General features: G+C 47.8%; 1 protein-coding gene across 1 annotated transcript in view; it reads left to right on the top strand.

The window, feature by feature from the left end:
- LOC138830121 (RRP12-like protein) overlaps positions 1–13,946 on the top strand; it is a 38,897-nt gene extending 24,951 nt beyond the window's left edge. Inside the window, exons 16-34 of the mRNA XM_070026528.1 lie at positions 118–182; positions 275–437; positions 871–1,025; positions 1,253–1,320; positions 2,022–2,115; positions 3,262–3,420; positions 3,546–3,626; positions 3,822–3,927; positions 4,144–4,251; positions 4,995–5,152; positions 6,398–6,489; positions 6,644–6,811; positions 6,920–7,095; positions 7,272–7,397; positions 9,937–9,986; positions 10,547–10,610; positions 11,577–11,644; positions 11,957–12,039; positions 13,480–13,946. Of these exons, the coding sequence (XP_069882629.1) occupies positions 118–182; positions 275–437; positions 871–1,025; positions 1,253–1,320; positions 2,022–2,115; positions 3,262–3,420; positions 3,546–3,626; positions 3,822–3,927; positions 4,144–4,251; positions 4,995–5,152; positions 6,398–6,489; positions 6,644–6,811; positions 6,920–7,095; positions 7,272–7,397; positions 9,937–9,986; positions 10,547–10,610; positions 11,577–11,644; positions 11,957–12,039; positions 13,480–13,582 (2,087 nt within the window). The 3' untranslated portion in view covers positions 13,583–13,946. The remainder of the gene's footprint in view (positions 1–117; positions 183–274; positions 438–870; positions 1,026–1,252; positions 1,321–2,021; positions 2,116–3,261; positions 3,421–3,545; positions 3,627–3,821; positions 3,928–4,143; positions 4,252–4,994; positions 5,153–6,397; positions 6,490–6,643; positions 6,812–6,919; positions 7,096–7,271; positions 7,398–9,936; positions 9,987–10,546; positions 10,611–11,576; positions 11,645–11,956; positions 12,040–13,479) is intronic.
- The last annotated feature ends 3,643 nt before the right edge of the window (positions 13,947–17,589 follow it).

Raw genomic sequence — 17,589 nt, 5'->3', positions numbered from 1 at the left:
TATGGGAGATGTCACCCATATTCCCTTCCTTATTGTTGGACTTTTGGTTTTGATATAATGAGGTCTAATGGTCAGGAGGTTCCCAGCATCATACCATGTATTTGTCGCACACTTCAGCAATGGACCTTGCCCAGGCAGGCAGCACAGTGGAGTCCAAGATCTATGACACATTACAGTGGCAGGTAAGAGTCAGCTGAAGAGGAGGACATGGAGAGGAGAGGCATGTAAGAGCATGAGTAACTAGTGTCATTCTTCTTTCTTACTCCTTCCCCAGATCTGGACCCTTCTGCCTGGGTTCTGCACAAGGCCTACTGATGTGGCTGCCTCCTTCAAAGGTCTGGCACGGACATTGGGCACAGCTATCAGCGAGCGCCCAGACCTGAGAGTCACTGTGTGCCAAGCCCTGCGCACCCTCATCACCAAGGGCTGTGAGAGAGGTATGTCTGAGCACCGTGGTAGGAGCTGATAAAATAATAATACAGATCCCTGTCCTTATCCACTGGCTTGCTGTTGCTCATTGTCACTCCAGCCTGCAGAAGTCACCTTCTGTAGCTCTTTGCTCACTGTGGCTGTGCTACAGGTGGGTCTCAAAAGACAGCTGGCAATAGTCTTCCCTGTCACTCTTTTTCCTAATGCGTTGACAGTCACTGGGGATCTGTGTAGTCAATATGAGGGCTGGAGCCCAGACTCACCCTGACCACTGTAGCTGATCACCTTATTCTGTGTACCCTGGCCTCAACTTCTAGAACATAAGAGCTCCAAATGTGTGGGTTCCCAATATTGCCATAGGATCCCCTAAAGGGAACCCCAGTGACCACTGAGACAGGGTCAACTCCATCCCTTTGATGCAGACTTCCATCCTCCTGCCAGATGCTGACCGTGCTGAAGTGAGCCGCTTTGCCAAGAACTTTCTGCCAATCCTCTTCAACCTATATGGGCAGCCTGTTGCAGAGGAGGACACTCCAGCCCCTCGTCGGGCTGTACTGGAAACCATCAAAACTTACCTTACCATCACAGAGTCTCAGGTGAGCTGCTGTGAGAGGGGTTTATTCTTAGGTGGGCTCTGATAGGTTGGGCACGTTGGAAAGGCTGAGAACCCATCTGCCATACTATAAGACCTCTGACATTTGGAGAACAGAGGGCCACACATAGGAGTTGTGGCTCAGGCTGGACTGGAGGCTCCTAAGCTGTATAGGCAGCTCTGGCAACTGCTACTCTGGTTATTCTTTTTTTCTCTTCTGGGGACTGCCAGTTGGTGAATGGTTTCCTGGAAAAAGCCAGTGAGAAGGTGCTTGACCCTGCCAGCTCTGATTTTACCAGGTAATGTTCTTAGGGCTTCCCTGTTTGAACTGGGTACTCGGAGCTGGGGAGGCATCCAGCAGACCCTCTGTAATTCTTTGAGATTGAGAATGTCCCAGCTCTACCAAGAGGCCAGTAGCTCCTTTTTTTTTTTTTTTGGTCTGGTCTTGGGGCCTGAACTCTGGGCCTGGGTGCTGTCCCTCAGCTCTTCAGCTCAAGGCTAGCGCTCTACCACTTGAGCCACAGCTTTTTTCTTTTTGCTTATGTGGTGCTGAGGAATCGAACCCAGGGCCTCAGGTATGCAAGGCAAGCACTCTACCACTGAGCTACCTTCCCAGCCCCCAGTAGCTCCTTCTTATAGGTGTTTTAGCCTGATAGGTCTGAGCAAGGATGGAGGACACGCTGCCTGATTCAAATCCCAGCTCCACAAGTTACTACCCAATCTATGCCTCTGAGTCTTCATTTGTAAGATGGTATAATAGAGCCTACAACAAGTTTATGTGAGGATTGAAGGGGATATATTTGGAATTCACCAGGAGGAGTGCCCTGTACATTACAAGTCTTGATTAGGTGCTAGCTATGGTTGTTCACAAACTCCTTCCAGGCCACTACCCTCATCCTGACTTTCTCCCATGTTCCTGTAGCTGGTAAACATAAGAACATGATAGCCTTGCCCTTCTCCAGCTTCCCTCAGCCCCTCCCTGTTCTCCTGTTCTGAGCAGATTGTCTGTCCTGGATCTGGTTGTAGCCTTGGCTCCTCATGCTGATGAAGCTGCCATCAGCCAGCTATACTCCACCATCCGGCCCTATTTAGAGGTGAGTTCCACACAACTTCACTTGAGGGAAGATGGGGCTCCAAGAGAATTTAGAGGCCTGTCTTATCTTTATAATTTCCTCTTCACCCAGATTAAGCCCCATCTGCTTTGTCCTGTAGTGGCTTCCCCTTGTACCCATCTTCCCTGCCCTGTCAAATAGGTCCAAAGTGATAAAATGCACAACTGTGCTCTGACTTCACTTGCTGAAGTGTCTTGTAGAACAGAAGCCTTGCTTCTTTGCCTGCTCCTACTCTGGGCCTGTCTCAGTCTCTCTGACCTTATCCTCCCAGCCTGCTCTCTCTGTCCTCACCTTCACTACAGCCTCCTTAGGCTGCTATAAGGGTCTAGGATAGATTCCTCCCCTCCAACCTTGCCCTCCATCTAGTGATAGGAATGAAACCCAGGGTCTGGTGCAAAGTAGGCCTGTACTCTGCTACTGAGCTAAACTCAGCCCCAAGTTTCCAGATAAAACAAATGCTGTATTTGCCTCTGCTCATGTTGAGTCTTTCGACTGAAGTGCTGTCATGTGGCTCACAGGCATACAGAATTCAGTTTAGCCTGTGTTCCTGAAAGCTGTCCCCATTGCCACAGTTTAATAGCACTCTTTGCTGGGTGCCAGTGGCTCACACCTTTAATTCTAGCTACTCAGAAGGCTGAGATCTGAGGATCACAGTTTGAGGCAAATGCAGGCAGGAAAGTCAGAGACTTATCTCTAATTAACTACCAAAAATCTGGAAGTAGAGTTGTGGCTCAAGTGGTAGAGTACTACCTTAGCTAAAAAACTCAGGGACACTGCCCCAAGCCCTTAGTTTAAGCCTCAGAATTAGCACCAAAAACAAAACAAAACAAACTCTTCTTACCAGATTGCCAAAGTCCAGCATCCCAGGGGGCTCCTTCAAAATTGAATGGAATGTTCAAGCAGAGAGGAATGTTTCAATCAGGAAGCAGCAGGCACACATTTCTTGGTGTTCTCAGGTGCCACCAGCTTATGCTGGAGTGCACATTATTTAGAGGTAGCCATCACAGACTCATGAATACCATACCAGAGGGACAAGGCCAACTTCTTCTGAATGCTTATAGAATGTCAGTGTAAGGGGCTACAGCCCAATCCCCTTATTAGTTCTTATCTGCCATGTGCCTTTTGTAGAGCAAGGCCCATGGGGTACAGAAGAAGGCTTACCGAGTGCTGGAGGAGGTGTGTGCCAGCCCTCAGGGCCCTGGGGCTCAGTTTGTGCAGAACCACCTAGATGACCTGAAGAAGACCCTTCTGGACTCTTTGCGGAGCACGTCCTCACCTGCTAAAAGGGTAAGGATGCTAGGGCACAGCTCTGCTTACTGAGAATGGGTGACCCCAGGAAAGGAGTCCTTGGGGAGCTTGAGGAGGGTGATGGTGGCACTGAGGGGTCCTGGGTGTTTTCTCCTTGCCTGCAGCCCCGTTTGAAGTGCCTCATACATATTGTGAAGAAGCTGTCAGCTGAGCACGAGGAGTTCATTGCTGCCCTCGTCCCAGAGGTGAGGGGAGGGTAGGAGGGTGTTTTGGGCATTCCTGGAGTATGGTTTCCAAGGACCTATCATGATTTGGGGGGGCAGTGGGAGGAGGTAAGGGTGGGCTTGATTTGCTGCTGGGCATATGGGTGCCTCATGCTTTGGGCAGTCCAGCCCAGGGCAATGGGAGGTAGGTGTATTCTAATAATGCTGTCTGGCCAGGTGATTCTGTGCACCAAGGAGGTGTCGGTGGGTGCTCGGAAGAATGCTTTTGCCCTGCTGGTGGAGATGGGCCATGCTTTCCTGAGGTTTGGCCCCAACCAAGAAGGTGAGGTTGTGGGCTGCACACTATATACAGGCTATGAGGAAACACCCCTCCGAGCTTCTGGGCAAAGGGCAAGTTGGAGAAATCTGTTTTGCTCTGAACTGGCCCTGACCAAGGTTTTCTTCTCTGGCCTGCATGTCTGTTCATTTCCACCCCCCTCCCCGCCATCTCCCCACTCCCTGAGAGCCTTACGTGACTTGTCCTTGTCTCTTCCCCTAGAGGCTCTGCAGCGCTACCTCATCCTTATCTATCCTGGCCTTGTGGGTGCAGTGACCATGGTGAGCTGTAGCATCTTGGCCTTGACCCACCTCCTGTTTGAGTTTAAAGGTGAGTATTTGCCTGTCTGGGAAGTTCTTAAGGAACCAGAATGAGGATAAGGTACTGGGAGTTAGGAAGTAGAGCCAGAACCTATCTTTCTTGCCCCCAGCCTGCAGCCCTGCAGCCCTGCAGCCCTACCATCCTATCAGAGCGGGCAGAAAAAGGTAGAAAAATACCTGGATTGTAGTCCTAGTCTTGCCTTTCACCAACCACACAAAACCTTGAACCTCTTAAGCTGGGTGCTGATGGCTTATGCCTGTAATCCTAGCTACTCAGGAGCCTGAGATCTGTGGATCACTGTTCGAAGCCAGCCCTGGGTAGAAAAGTCCTTGTGAGATTCTTATCTCCAATTAACAACTCAAAACCCAGAAGTGGCACTGTGGCTCAAGTGGTAGAGCACTAGACTGGAGCACAGAGACTCAGGGGCAGCACCCAGGCCCTGAGTTCAAGCCCCACAACCTACAACAACAACAACAAACCCTTGAGCCTTATTACTAACTTCCTGGAACGTCTGTTTCCTATCTCTGAAGTTGAGGAGAGACTTGGAGTGGTTAAATGAACATAAGGTCGCTCCATGAGTGGCACTCCTTGGATGGCAATTAGAACTGTGTCAGGCACGTGGGAAAGCTCCAAATGTTTGCTTCTATCTATAACATTTGATCTGGCAGGGGCAGGTGGCAGTTGCTGCTTTTTGTGTGGTGACCTTGGTTCTGGATGGGTCCTGGTATCTCACAGTGGCCTGTATGTTGCAGGACTAATGGGGTCTAGCACAGTGGAGCAGCTACTAGAAAATGTGTGCCTGCTGCTGGCCTCCCGCACCCGAGACGTGGTCAAATCTGCACTGGGCTTCATCAAGGTGGCTGTGGTGGTCATGGACGTGGTGCACCTGGCCAAGCATGTGCAGCTGGTGGTAAGGGTCCCATTCCCTTCAATGATGACATTGGTCTTTGAGGTGTCAGCAACTTTTGAATTTTTCTTTAGTAACTCTTTGTGAGCAGCAGGACATTAAAGAGCCCTGGAAGGGAGTATGCTAACCTGGCAGACAAGGAAGGGATGGTTCCCAGGCTGCCGTATACTACCCTTTATTTTTTCTCCATGGAAGCTGGAAAACTACAGAGCAAAAGGACCATTACATAGACTCACTCATTATTTAGATAAATAGAGGCTAGAAATTTTGAGATTTCCAAGGTCATAATGAGTCTCAGGACAACTCGGCTCTCCCTCCAGGACCCTCTTCTACTATTTTTTATTTCCTCACCTTGGATTTTCCACCTGCTTGTTTTGGAAAGGCTCCCCTGCATACTCTTAGTATGGATGCAGAGGGTCTGAAGAACCCTTCAGGATTAGATCACTGGCCCCTTCTATCCCAGGATCCTAACCCAGACTTGCAGCAAGCTGGACTGTATGCTTACCCTCTGTGCAGTGTATCAGTTGTCTCAGTTTCCAGGTAGGTTGAGTCATGAGGCCTCCAGATATCTCTTTTATGTCCTCTTTGGGTCTGGCCTTGGCTTTAAGGCAGGAAGGGTCAGGTAGGAATCAACTTGTCTTGCCTCTGCCCTCCAAAACCTGTAGCTTAACTGGGAACATTAAATAGAAAGAGTGGCTAGGGCAGGGATCTGCCATGAGATTATTAGACATTATCAAAGCCCTTTAAAGGATGGGTGGGGACCCTATTTCCCCAGCCTTATTGAAGTTTGTGTAGATAATATCTGCTGCCCACATATGTCACCCGAACCAGCCTGGATGAACAGTATAGCAGGACCGAAGGACATGTGGGATCAGGAGAAGGGTAGTGTTCTATAGGATTCAAAAGACCTAATGGAATCTTCAGCTCCTGTGGCCCATTCAGCAACCATGTTACTATCCTGTGCCTCAGTTTCTTATAAAGTGGGTTGACAGCATCTGTCAAGGATCCAGTGAGAGAACATAGGTAGAATGCCAAGCAAACACTATTCAAGGCTAAAGCTGTTATCTTGGAACTGTAGGCAGGATTGTGTTACGAAGAAGGGTATAGGTTCTGCAAGCATGATTGGACCAAGGAGTAGGGCAGGAGCAAGGCTGCTTGAATTCCCTGCCTCTGTTCTGGATAGCAAGGAAAGATAGACAGGACAGAGTACACACCACCCTCCTAACACTCTCGTGCTCCGCCTGCTAGATGGAAGCCATTGGGAAACTGTCAGATGATATGCGTCGGCACTTCCGTATGAAACTTCGGAACCTGTTCACCAAATTCATCCGCAAGTTTGGGTCTGTATGCTTAAATAGGGGGTCGGGTGGAACAGGTGCAGAACTGATGATTTTTGGTTCCTCCAGGGATTTCAGGAAAGGGTCCCTACCTGCCTGTGATGGGTGTTCTCTGGCCAGGACCTCTTGTCAGCCCATGCCTTCTTTATCCTCTCAGATTTGAGCTGGTGAAGGGGCTGCTACCTGAGGAGTATCACAAGGTCTTGGTCAACATCCGGAAAGCTGAGACCCGGGCCAAGAAGCACCGAGCTTTGAACCAGGCTGCCATGGAGGAGGAAGAAGAAGAGGAAGAGGAGGAACAGCTTGCCCAGGGCAAAGGCGACAGGTGATTCCTGAGGACTTAGTGTCTCCCAGCCTGGAGTTCACCCAGGCATTGCTTGTTGACTGGTATCTCTCCCAAGAGTGCTCTGACTCAAGGCTTTTCTGTATTTAGCATTGAGGAGATTTTGGCTGACTCTGAGGATGAGGAGGACAATGAGAAAGCGGAAAGAAGCTGGGACAAGGAGCAACGGAAGCTGGCACGACAGAGGAGCCGGGCCTGGTTGAAGGAGGGGGGTGGGGACGAGCCTCTCAACTTTCTGGATCCCAAGGTGGCCCAGCGCGTCCTCGGTGAGCAAGAAGTGGCTGGGGCATGAGCTCAGAACACAGATTTGTCTTGGTGTTAGGCACGTGCTAGGCAGGGGTAGCTTCTGTGGGAGGCCAGTAGCAGTAGCTGAGAGGTTGGTCCCCAGTTAGGAGTAGAGATGGGTCTCTCACACACACCTTATGCCAAACTGCCTCACCAGCCACACAGCCTGGGCCAGACCGGGGCAAGAAGAAGGATCATGGCTTCAAGGTGAGCGCTGATGGCCGGCTGATCATACGAGAGGAGGAAGAAGGTGACAAGGTGGAGGAAGAGGAAGGCACTAAAGGTAGGGCTATGCCCATTTTGGAAGGCAGCTGATTAATCACTTATGAGTTCCATTTACAGTGGCCATTTGTAAATGGCAAATTGAGACTGAAGAGCTTAACTCTAAGGCAACTAAGAAACTTTCTAAGTTTCTCCAACTTTATAAACCACATTTTAAAAATATTTTTATTTTACGCACTTTATCCATGTCTACTACTTTGTCTTAATTTAGAGTATACTTATAATTCAGGCAAAATCCTTTAGTGTTTCATCTCTTGTGTTTTCTCCTTTTTCTATCCTTTTCATTTTTTTCGCCAAACCAACTGAGCCCCAGAAGCTTACATATAGGTAGGGAGAGCCAGACTTGAGGCTCTTCCAGCTTGCCAGTGTCCTTATCATCTGAGTCTCTCAGGCAGGGCATCTGGAAGTACTGACGCTTGAACTCAGAACCCTGTGCTTACGTTTAGCTTTTTTTTTTTTTTTTTTTGGGGTCCGGTCGTGGGGCCTGAACTCTGGGCCTGGGCGCTGTCCCTCAGCTCTACCACTTGAGCCACAGTGCCACTTCCGGCTTTTTTCTTTTTGCTTATGTGGTGCTGAGGAATCGAACCAGGGCCTCAAGCATGCAAGGCAAGCGCTCTACCACTGAGCCACCTTCCCAGCCCTACGTTTGGCTTTTTAACTCAAGACTGGTTCTCTACAATTTGAGCCACAGCTTCACTTTTGGCTTTTTGTTGATTAATTGGAGGTAAGAGTCTCTTGGATTTGTCTGCCTAGGTGGGTTTTGAACCACAATCCTCAAATTTCAGCTCCTGAGTGGCTATGATTGTAGCTATGAGACATTAACACTTGGCTCAAACTTGTCTGTTCTTTAGGATCCAGCTGAAGTCCTTTGTGGCCTTCCCAGGGTTCTCAGCCACTGGCCTCATTCCTATTGACTCCATTCTAGTACTGCCCATATTCAGCCCTAATTCACATTCTCTTTTCTGAGTGTGTGTGTGTGTGTGTGTGTGTTTTGTAGTGCTAGGGGTGTGTGTGTGTGTGTGTGTGTGTGTGTGTGTTTTGTAGTGCTAGGGGTGTGTGTGTGTGTGTGTGTGTGTGTGTGTGTGTGTGTGTGTGTGTGTGTGTGTGTGTGTGTGTGTGTGTTTTGTAGTGCTAGGGGTGGAACCCAGATCTCATACCTGCTAGAAAAGCACTCATCACTGAGCTCCATCCCAACCCTCATATGCTGTCTTTAGTGAGATTTTGTTAGTTTTGGTCGCTGGTGGGGCTTGAACTCTTGGCCTGGGTGCTGTCTCTCAGCTCTTCTGCTCAAGGCTAGTGCTTTACCACTTGAGCAACAGCTCCACTTCCGGTTTTCTGGTGGTTAATTGGAAATAAGAGTCTCATGGACTTTCCTGCCTGGGCTGGCTTTGAACCATGATCCTCAGATCTCAGCCTCCTGAGTAGCCAGGATTACAGGTTTGAGCCACCAGTGCCTTTAGTGTGTTTTATCGTTGCTTTGATTTTGCCTGAATCTCTCCCTCCATCTGATCTTCCCCCACCTCACACTCCAGCTGTACTGAAGTTTGAACTCTCAGGTCTTGCACTTGGTCAGCAGTTATTCTACTGTTTCTTAGCCACATTTCCAAGCCAGTCTTTATACTAGTTATCTTTCAAATTTAATCTTGTGGACTTTTCTGCCCTAGCTGGCTTTGAACTGAGATCCTTTTGGTCTTAGCCTCCTTGGATTATTGGCATGAGCCACCAGCACCTAGCTGGGTCTTATGTTTGTGCCCAAGGCCAGTCTCAGATTATAGTCCTCCTTCATGTGGCTTCCATCATGATGGGGATTACAGGAATGTATTACCATAACCCAACTTTCTGAGTAAGATAGGGTCTTGTAACTTTTTGTTCCAACTGGCCTTTTCAAAAGCCATATTTCAGGGTCTGGGAATATGGCTTAGTGGTAGAATGCTTGGCTAGCATGCCAAAAGCCCTGGGTTCAATTCCACAGTACCACAGAAAAAGCCAGAAGTGGCTCTGTGGCTCAAGTGGTAGAGTGCTAGCCTTGAGCAAAAAGAAGCTTAGGGACAGTACCCAGGCTCAGAGATCAAGCCCCAGGACTGGCAAAATATAAAAAATAAAAAGTCGTATTCAGGACTAATGATGTAGTTCAGTTGTAGAGTGCTTATGTGGCATGTGTGAGGCTTCTGGGTTTGATTCCCAATATGGGGTGGAGTATACCCAGCACTTGGGAGGCTGAAGCTAGACGATTTTGAGGTTGAGGCAATCTGAGCTATATAGCAAGATCCTTTCTCAACCATACCACCCCCCCAGAAATGGCCACAGTCTCAGAAATAGTCCCACTTGTGAGGGGCCCATTGTCCCCATGGCTTGGGTTAAAAGGCAGTAGTTGTATTCTATGGTCTCATCTCCCATGAGGGATGACACAAATCTGAGGAAGGTAGTTTTCTGGCTTACAGTTTGTGCCCCTTCCTCCTGATTAAGCAGGAAGAGGCAGGAGGAAAGGGTGGGGTTGGGACTCCTCAAGTGCTCATAAGCCTACCTTCTTTCTGACTCAGGAGAGGAAGATGAGATGGCCAGTCTGATGGAAGAGGTGGTCATCAAAAAAGTGAGTAATTCTGACTTCAGTCTGAGACTCTCAGCTTCTCGGACCCCACGCCGCCTCCCACATGATGTAGCACCTGCCCTGCTCTCTGAATGCCCAGTGGGTCCTCAAGGAAGTGGGTAGTGGATAGTTAGGGAGAGTGTGGGTGCATGCACAGAGCTTATAGCACAGCTGGAAACCTGGAGGCGTGGGTGCCTCTGAAGCACCTGTGTGTCCTTTAGTGTTTAGCAGGTTGTCCTCATGAACTACCTCCAGGTAGGAAGGCTGGGACTAGTTTGATATTGGGATGCCGAGGTTACATTTGTAGCAAATTGGGACTCAGTGTGGGGAGTTGAACTCTGTGCTTAGGATGTGGGCTAGAACTACTTCACTGCCTAACTGTGATGTGGGATGGTTATCCACCCCTCTGGGTCTGCATTTCCTCCTTTGAAAGTGGGGGGGATTAAGGGCTCAGCACAAGACCTTTCATAATTAATGCATATTAATGCTTGTCCAACATCATTAGTGAGCAATGGTCATGACCCCTTGCTTATGACTTCCCTGTTTATTACTGCTTTCTATAGAAGAAGCTTAAGTGGCAGAATGAAGCTGAGGATGAGGAGTTGGAAATGCCCCCCCAGTATCAAGGTGAGGCTTCTCTTGAGAAATGAGATTTCCTGTCATCTGCAACAGTCCATGGAGTTACCAGGAGGGGCAGCATAGCTCTGAGCTTACATAACCTGGCTGCCCAGTTGACGTCAACACAGACTTGAGTTGGGGATATGGGGCTGAGAGATTCTGAATATTAGGTCTAGGCATGGGATCCCCCTTCCCCAGCCTTTAATGGTGTCCCTGAGCCTGGCTCCTCCCATCTACCCACTCTTTCATAAGGCAGTCTACCCCTTTTCCTGGGAGCTGTTCATTCCCTTGATCCTCAAGAGCTATAGCCTGGGACTAGGAGTCTTGTTTAGTGGTAGAGTGCTTGTATAGCATGCTTGAAGCCCTTGGTTCAATTCCTCAGTACCACATACACAAAAAAGGCCAGAAGTGGCGCTGTGGCTCAAGTGGTAGAGTGCTAGCTTTGAGCAAAGCTCAGGGACAGTGCCAGGCCCTCAGTTCAAGCCCCAGGACTGCAAGAAAAAAAAAAAAAAGAACTATAGCCTAAGTCACGGTAGGTTTGGAGAGGACATCTGGCCTGTGTACATGGTTAACAGGAGGATTAGTGTGGGGCCTGGTCATAGGGTCCCTTCTAGTCTCCTCTCTGGGCTCTCAGGTTGTTGCCCTTTCTAAGAGTATCTGGGTTCTCTATTTTTAATTAATTTTTTATTTTTTTTGTCAGTCATGGGGTCTGAACTCTGGGCCCGGGCACTGTTCTTCAGCTCTTCAGCTCAAGTCTAGCGCTCTACTACTTCAGCCATAGCTCCACTTACAGCTTTTTCTGATTATATGGTGCTGAGGAATTGAACCCAAGGCCTCATGAATGCGAGGCAAGCACTCTACTGCTGAGCCACCTTCCCAGCCCCCAGCAGCCTTTTGAGTAAAGATGCCCTTTGCCTTGCAGTGTGAGGCTGCCCTGGCTTTGCCTGCCTCTCAATTTCTGTGTTCTCCCAACAGCTGGAGGCACTGGCATCCACCGCCCCATGGCCAAGAAGACCACACCTGGGGCCGAATACAAGGCCAAGGTAAGAGCTGTGGGTATGGCACATTGTATGACTGTTGTATGACTCCTGGGGAAGGCAGAGAGGCGCTGTGCCCATCACTGTGGAGAGCCATCTCTATGCATCCAGATAGGCCTAGGAAGAAAGCGTACCCAGGTCTTGTTGGCATCTGAAGTTGAGGGCCTTGATGAATGGCCTTCCAAGGGTCACAGATGCTCTTTGGGACCATCTGAGGCAGAGAATGAAGGGGAGGGAGGACAATAGGGCCTGTCAAGTCAGGGGTGGAGAAACTTTCTGGTTGGGAACACCAACAAAGTCTTTTCTCTGGGTGAGCAGAAAGCAAAGGGTGATGTGAAGAAGAAGGGTCGGCTTGATCCCTATGCCTACATCCCACTCAACAGAACCAAGCTCAACCGCAGGTATGGTGGTGTGTGGGGGTAGGTAGGGAGATCTGGGTTCCTCTTCTCAGACTTAGCTCTCAACTTGATTACGCAGGCCTCTTTCAGTTGTTAACTTTCATTTTGTGTTTTATTATTTTGTTTCTTTTTGAAACAGGGTCTTAAAATCTAGTCCAGGCTGGCCTTAAATTTGAAATTCTTCTGTCTCAGTCTCCCAGCCAGCCCCCCCCCCCCCACTCTCCCTCCCCTCCCCCACCCCTGGGGCTTGAACTCACGGCATGGGCACTGTCCCTGAGCTCTTTGGTTCAAAGCTAGCACTCTACCACTTTAAGCTACAGTACCACTTCCAGTTTGCTGGTAGGTTAAATGAAGATAAATGGACTTTCTTGTTTAGGCTGGTTTTAAACTGTGATCCTCAGATTTCATCCTCCTGAGTAGCTAGGATTATAGGCATGAGCCACCAGCACTTGGTGCTTTATTTTTTATTTTTTTATTGTTTTAAAGGTGACGTACAGAGGGGTTATAGTTACGTAAGTCAAAAGTATTTTTCTTTCTGGAGTGTCATCCCCCAGTCATGCCAGCTTTTATTAATTAATTTTTTTTGGTCAGTGGGGCTTGAACTGTGGGCCTGGGAGCTGTCCCTCAGCTCTTCAGCTCAAGGGCAGTGTTCTACTACTTGAGCCATAGCACCACTTCTGGTTTTCTGGTAGTTTATTGGAGATAAGAGTCTCACAGTCTTTCCTGCCCAGGCTGGCTTTGAACCATGATCCTCAGGTCTTAGCTTCCTGAGTAGCTAGGATTACAGGCATGAGCCACCAGCACCCGGCTTATTTTGATTTTTCAACATGCCACCTACATGTGGTTAGTACCTACAAGTATTTTTTTCAATCATGAGCTATGTCTGCAGAAGTTCATTGGTGTGTGTGTGTGCATAGTCTACACGTTCCTCACGTTTTAATAGTTTGTGTAATTTGCTTTTCTGTTCCCCTCCCTTCAGTGGTCATTAAGTATGGTTCTTTGTAGAAGTAAGGGCTATATGAAATGCTGTGTGTGTAGGAATACTTTGAAAATGAATGTTCCTAGGGAAATGGGGTTCTAAATGTCAACCAACAGAAGCCTTTAAATGGAAAGGTAGTTGGACAGAGTGCAACTCTGACCTTCATATGTACATTAGAGGAAGAGCCAAAGGGAAAGCTGTTTCCAGAGGGGCTGTGCCCAAGTGGAACGGCCAGGGCGGGATACACACCATGTGGAGGCTGAGGCCACATGTATTCTGCCCACAGTCATTCATGTTCCGCCCACCCTAGTGGCCTTCTTCCTATCCCTGCTGGTGGTGGCCATTGTTTGATTTTTTTATTTTGCTTTTTTGAGATAGGGAGTTACCATGTAGCCTAGACTTGTAAAGAGAGAAGGGTGCCTGATGTCAGTGAGATGTGACCCTTCTGTTGCTTGTCTTTACAGGAAGAAAGTGAAGCTGCAGGGACAGTTCAAAGGTCTAGTGAAAGCTGCCCAGAGAGGGTCCCAGGTGGGACACAAACTTCGCAAGAAGGACCGTCGGCCCTGAAGCTCTAGATAGCTCTATAGTCCAGGCCAAGGCCCACCCTTTTATAGCCCCTAAGCTGCTTGATAGCAGCTCCAGGTATACAAGACTGGCAGGATCTGGACTCTGAATGACTAGGGTGTGGCTTTCAGAGACACCTTGGAGTTTGGAAGGTCTAAAGGGAAACTACCCTTTAGAGACACCCTGGCACCTGGAGCTGGGACTGTACCTGCCTCTGATTTGGCCCTTACATGTTTGTTTTCTGTTCAGAGTGGCCATGAGTGGGTGGGGGGTGTGATGATCTGCTTTTCCTCTCAACTACTCATAGTGCTGGGGCCTGAATGTGTGTCTGCTATGACCAGATGTAGAATAAATGTGCATCACCATGTATTTGCCTTGCAGACACATTTTGTACCCGTCCCTTCAGTCACCATAGCAAACTTGACCTCATCCTCTCCAACCCTCATCATTCAGTCCAGAATGTAGTGATGTCTTGTCCAGGGGTCACCTTGGGGTTGCCAGGAGGGCTGCTTCACTTTGCAGTTCCACTCAGAAAGTGACAGGAGGGGCTCAAGAAGGGCAGTGAATGTCCCATTACTACTTCTGGAGCTGTGTTTGGACACCAGACACCTGGCACATAAAGAAGAGGCAGTGATGGTTGTTAGAGCTATAGCATGGGCTCTCTCTGGGCCCAAGAGTTCCCTGTTGTCTTTGTCCATTGATTCATCAGTGTTTGTAGAGCTCCACCATGTGCCCAACACAGCGCAATTTGCCTTTCTCCCCCATTGCACATTCTTTCTCTGCAACCAGTTGTGCAGTGTGGTCCTCAGGTCCAGCTTTGTTGGTTTGGTACAGATGTCCTATCTCTTGAGGTTACTTTTCCCATCAACCCAGAGCCCCCTTCTTGGGTGTGATTTCCCAGCATCAAACCAGAAGCAAAGGACCCCAGGGCTATCCCTAAACCACAATATGAGGAATATGCTGCTTTGCCCTGGCTCTTGGTTGGTAAGTTTCTCTTGTGTATATTCACCCCTTGTGAGATGAGACTACCATGTTCTGTGGTAGTTTCCATTTTAGTTTAATGCCTTTGGCTCTAATAATGTTCCCTGAGGCCCTGCCTATGCACCTCCTGTCCCAGATCACTTTGATACTATTCCAGTCTTTGACACTATTCCAGTCATTCCCCAAGGGGACCCAATGCTTAACTAGATCTAGTGTCCCCAAGAATTAAGACATTTTTTTCCAGTAACATGAATTGAGCAATCCGAGAGGGACCACATTTTGCCAATAGGTGGCACTGTTTACATGCTTTGTTTATAGAAACCTGCAACAGGAGAGCAAGAAAAAGGTAGTGGCCAAAAGATTTATTAAGAACCTGATGCTGGGGCTGGGAAGGTGGCTCAGGGTAGAGTGCTTGCCTAACATGCATGAAGCCCTGGGTTCGATTCCTCAGTACCACATAAACAGAAAAGGCCAAAGTGGTGTTATGGCTCACGTGGTAGAGCGCTGGCCTTGAGCACAGAGAGGTTCAAGGACAGTGCCCAGGACCTGAGCAAGCCTTAAGACTGGCAAAAAAGAAAAAGAACCTGGTTCCAGTGGCTCACATCTGTAATCCTAGCTACCCAGGAGGCTGATCTCTGAGAACCTTGGTTCCAAGACAGACTGGGAAGCAAAGATTGTGAGATAATTGTTTTTGGTTGTTGTTGTTGATTGTGGGACTTGAATTCGGGGCCTGGTCACTACCTGAGCTTTTTTGCTCAAGGCTAGTGCTCTACCTTTGAACTACAGTGCCACTTCAGCTTTTCTGATTTGGTGATTAATTAGAGATAAGAATCTCATGTACTAGCCGGGCGCTGGTGGCTCACGCCTGTAATCCTAGCTACTCAGGAGGCTGAGATCTGAGGATCGCGGTTCAAAGCCAGCCCGGGCAGGAAAGACCATGAGACTCCTATCTCCAATAAAGCACCAGAAAACCGGAAGTGGCGCTGTAGCTCAAGTGGTAGAGCGCTCGCCTTGAGCTGAAGAGCTGAGGGACAGCGCCCAGGCCCAGAGTTCAAGCCCCACGACCGACAAAAAAAAAAAAAAAAAAGAATCTCATGGACTTTCTCTCATGGAGGTAAAGAGTCTCATAGACTTACTTGCCCGGTCTGGTTTTGAACCATTATTCTCAGATCTGTGCCTTCTGAGTACCTAAAATTATAGGTGTGAGCCATCAGAACCTGGCTTGATGCAAAAGCAAGAATTAATTTTCTGCCCTAGAACTTCAGGTGCTTGTAGCATGTATCAGGAAAGTCATTGCTACCTTTGTATCGACAGAGTGATTGATGGGAACCCTTAGGAGCATTCATCCATTTAAGAGCTATTTCAGGACAAATAGAAAAGTTTTAAATTTCTACCAAGATTTGGATTTGCTACTTTAGTTTCATTATTTAGCTTCATTATGTCAGAATCTTAAGACTTTTCTAGGTTCTTTTTTTCTTTTTTTTTTATTCCTGCCCCCTCCCCCCTTCTCTTTTCTTGATCCATCCTCCACTAAATTGGAAGATAGATCTAATCCTTACCTAAGTGTCAAAAAGGCATCCTTCTGCTAGTCAAGGTGGCTAAGTATTGGGGATTGACAAAGGCAGTCTAATCATGTCCCTGGCATGGCACTGTTGGACAAGGCTGAGTTAGGTTAAGTCAATCCTTAACAGAGATAGAATTAAGCCCATCCTGTTTCCCTACTAGTGATTATGGTAGGGCTTGGTGGTGACTGTCCTAGAGGTTCATTGTTGGCAGTAGCCTTCTTTCTAGATATGTAGTATTGTTTGGGGGGGGGGGTCCAGTCGTGGGGCCTGAGCTCTGGGCCTGGGCCCTGTCCCTCAGCTCTTTAGCTCAAGGCTAGCGCTCTACCACTTGAGCCACAGCGCCATTTCCGGCTTTTTTTCTTTTTGCTTCTGTGGTGCTGTGGTGCCTCGAGCATGCAAGGCAAGCGCTCTACCGCTGAGCCACCTTCCCAGCCCCTATGTAGTATTTCTTATACCATGATCAGCCCCAGCAAGGCTGTTTTTTGTATTAATTGAGATTGGTGAAAAAATGCTTACGATGCTTCAGTAGCCTCTGTCTTCAGTCCTCAGAGTTCCTTCTCTATTTTTTTAATTTTGGCATTTTTATTTTAAAAGGTAATATATACAATTAAAATATTTTATATTTAACTGTAAAAGTAATAAAGCTGGCTGGGAATGTGGCTTAGTGGTAGAATGTTTGCCTAGCGTGCATTTAGCCCTAGGGTTCAAATCCTCAGTACCACATAAACAGAAAAAGCTGAAAGTGGTGCTCTGGCTCAAGTCTAGCCTTGAGCATAAGAAGCTCAGGGACCCCAGTGCCTAGGCCCTGAGTTCAAGCCCCAGGACTGGCAAATAAATAAATAAATAAAATATATATGGCTAAGATAGCCTACACTCTAGCCCTTAACTCTCAATGAGTTCAAGTCACCTCAAATATATTCTCTGAATACAATGGAAATAATTGGACATCAACAACAAAGACTTCTGAGAAAACTCCAAATATTTGGAAACTAAGTAACATACTTCTTAATAAACAGTGACTCAAAGAAGTTAAAAACATACTAGGAAGTAATTTGGAATTATTGTAAATGAAAGTACAACATATTCAAAATATGTGAGAAGCAGTTAAAGTAGCACTTAGAGGAAAAGCTGTAGCACTTGAATGCCTATATTAAAAAGAAAAATGAGCCTGGTGCTGATGGCTCATGCCTGTGATCCTGGCTACTTAGGAGGCTGAGATCTGAGGATTGCAGTTTAAAGCCAGTCTACCTCCAATTAACCACCAAAAAGCCAGAAATAGAGCTGTTTTTCAAGTGGTATAGCACTAGCCTTGAGCAAAAAATAAAATAAATAGGTATAGCATCTAGGCCCTGAGTTGAAGCCCTAGGATTGAAAAGAAAAATGCCTTTCATCTGCTGTCATATCATCTACCTAAAGGGATTGAAAGAGAAATAATGTGCAACATCCTGGGTTCGATCCCCAGTA

The sequence above is a fragment of the Dipodomys merriami genome, unplaced genomic scaffold (assembly GCF_024711535.1).
Source record: "Dipodomys merriami isolate MVZ:Mamm:240054 unplaced genomic scaffold, mDipMer1.0.p SCAF_184, whole genome shotgun sequence".
NCBI lineage: Eukaryota > Metazoa > Chordata > Mammalia > Rodentia > Heteromyidae > Dipodomys > Dipodomys merriami.
This window is presented reverse-complemented; position numbering and strand designations above follow the sequence as displayed.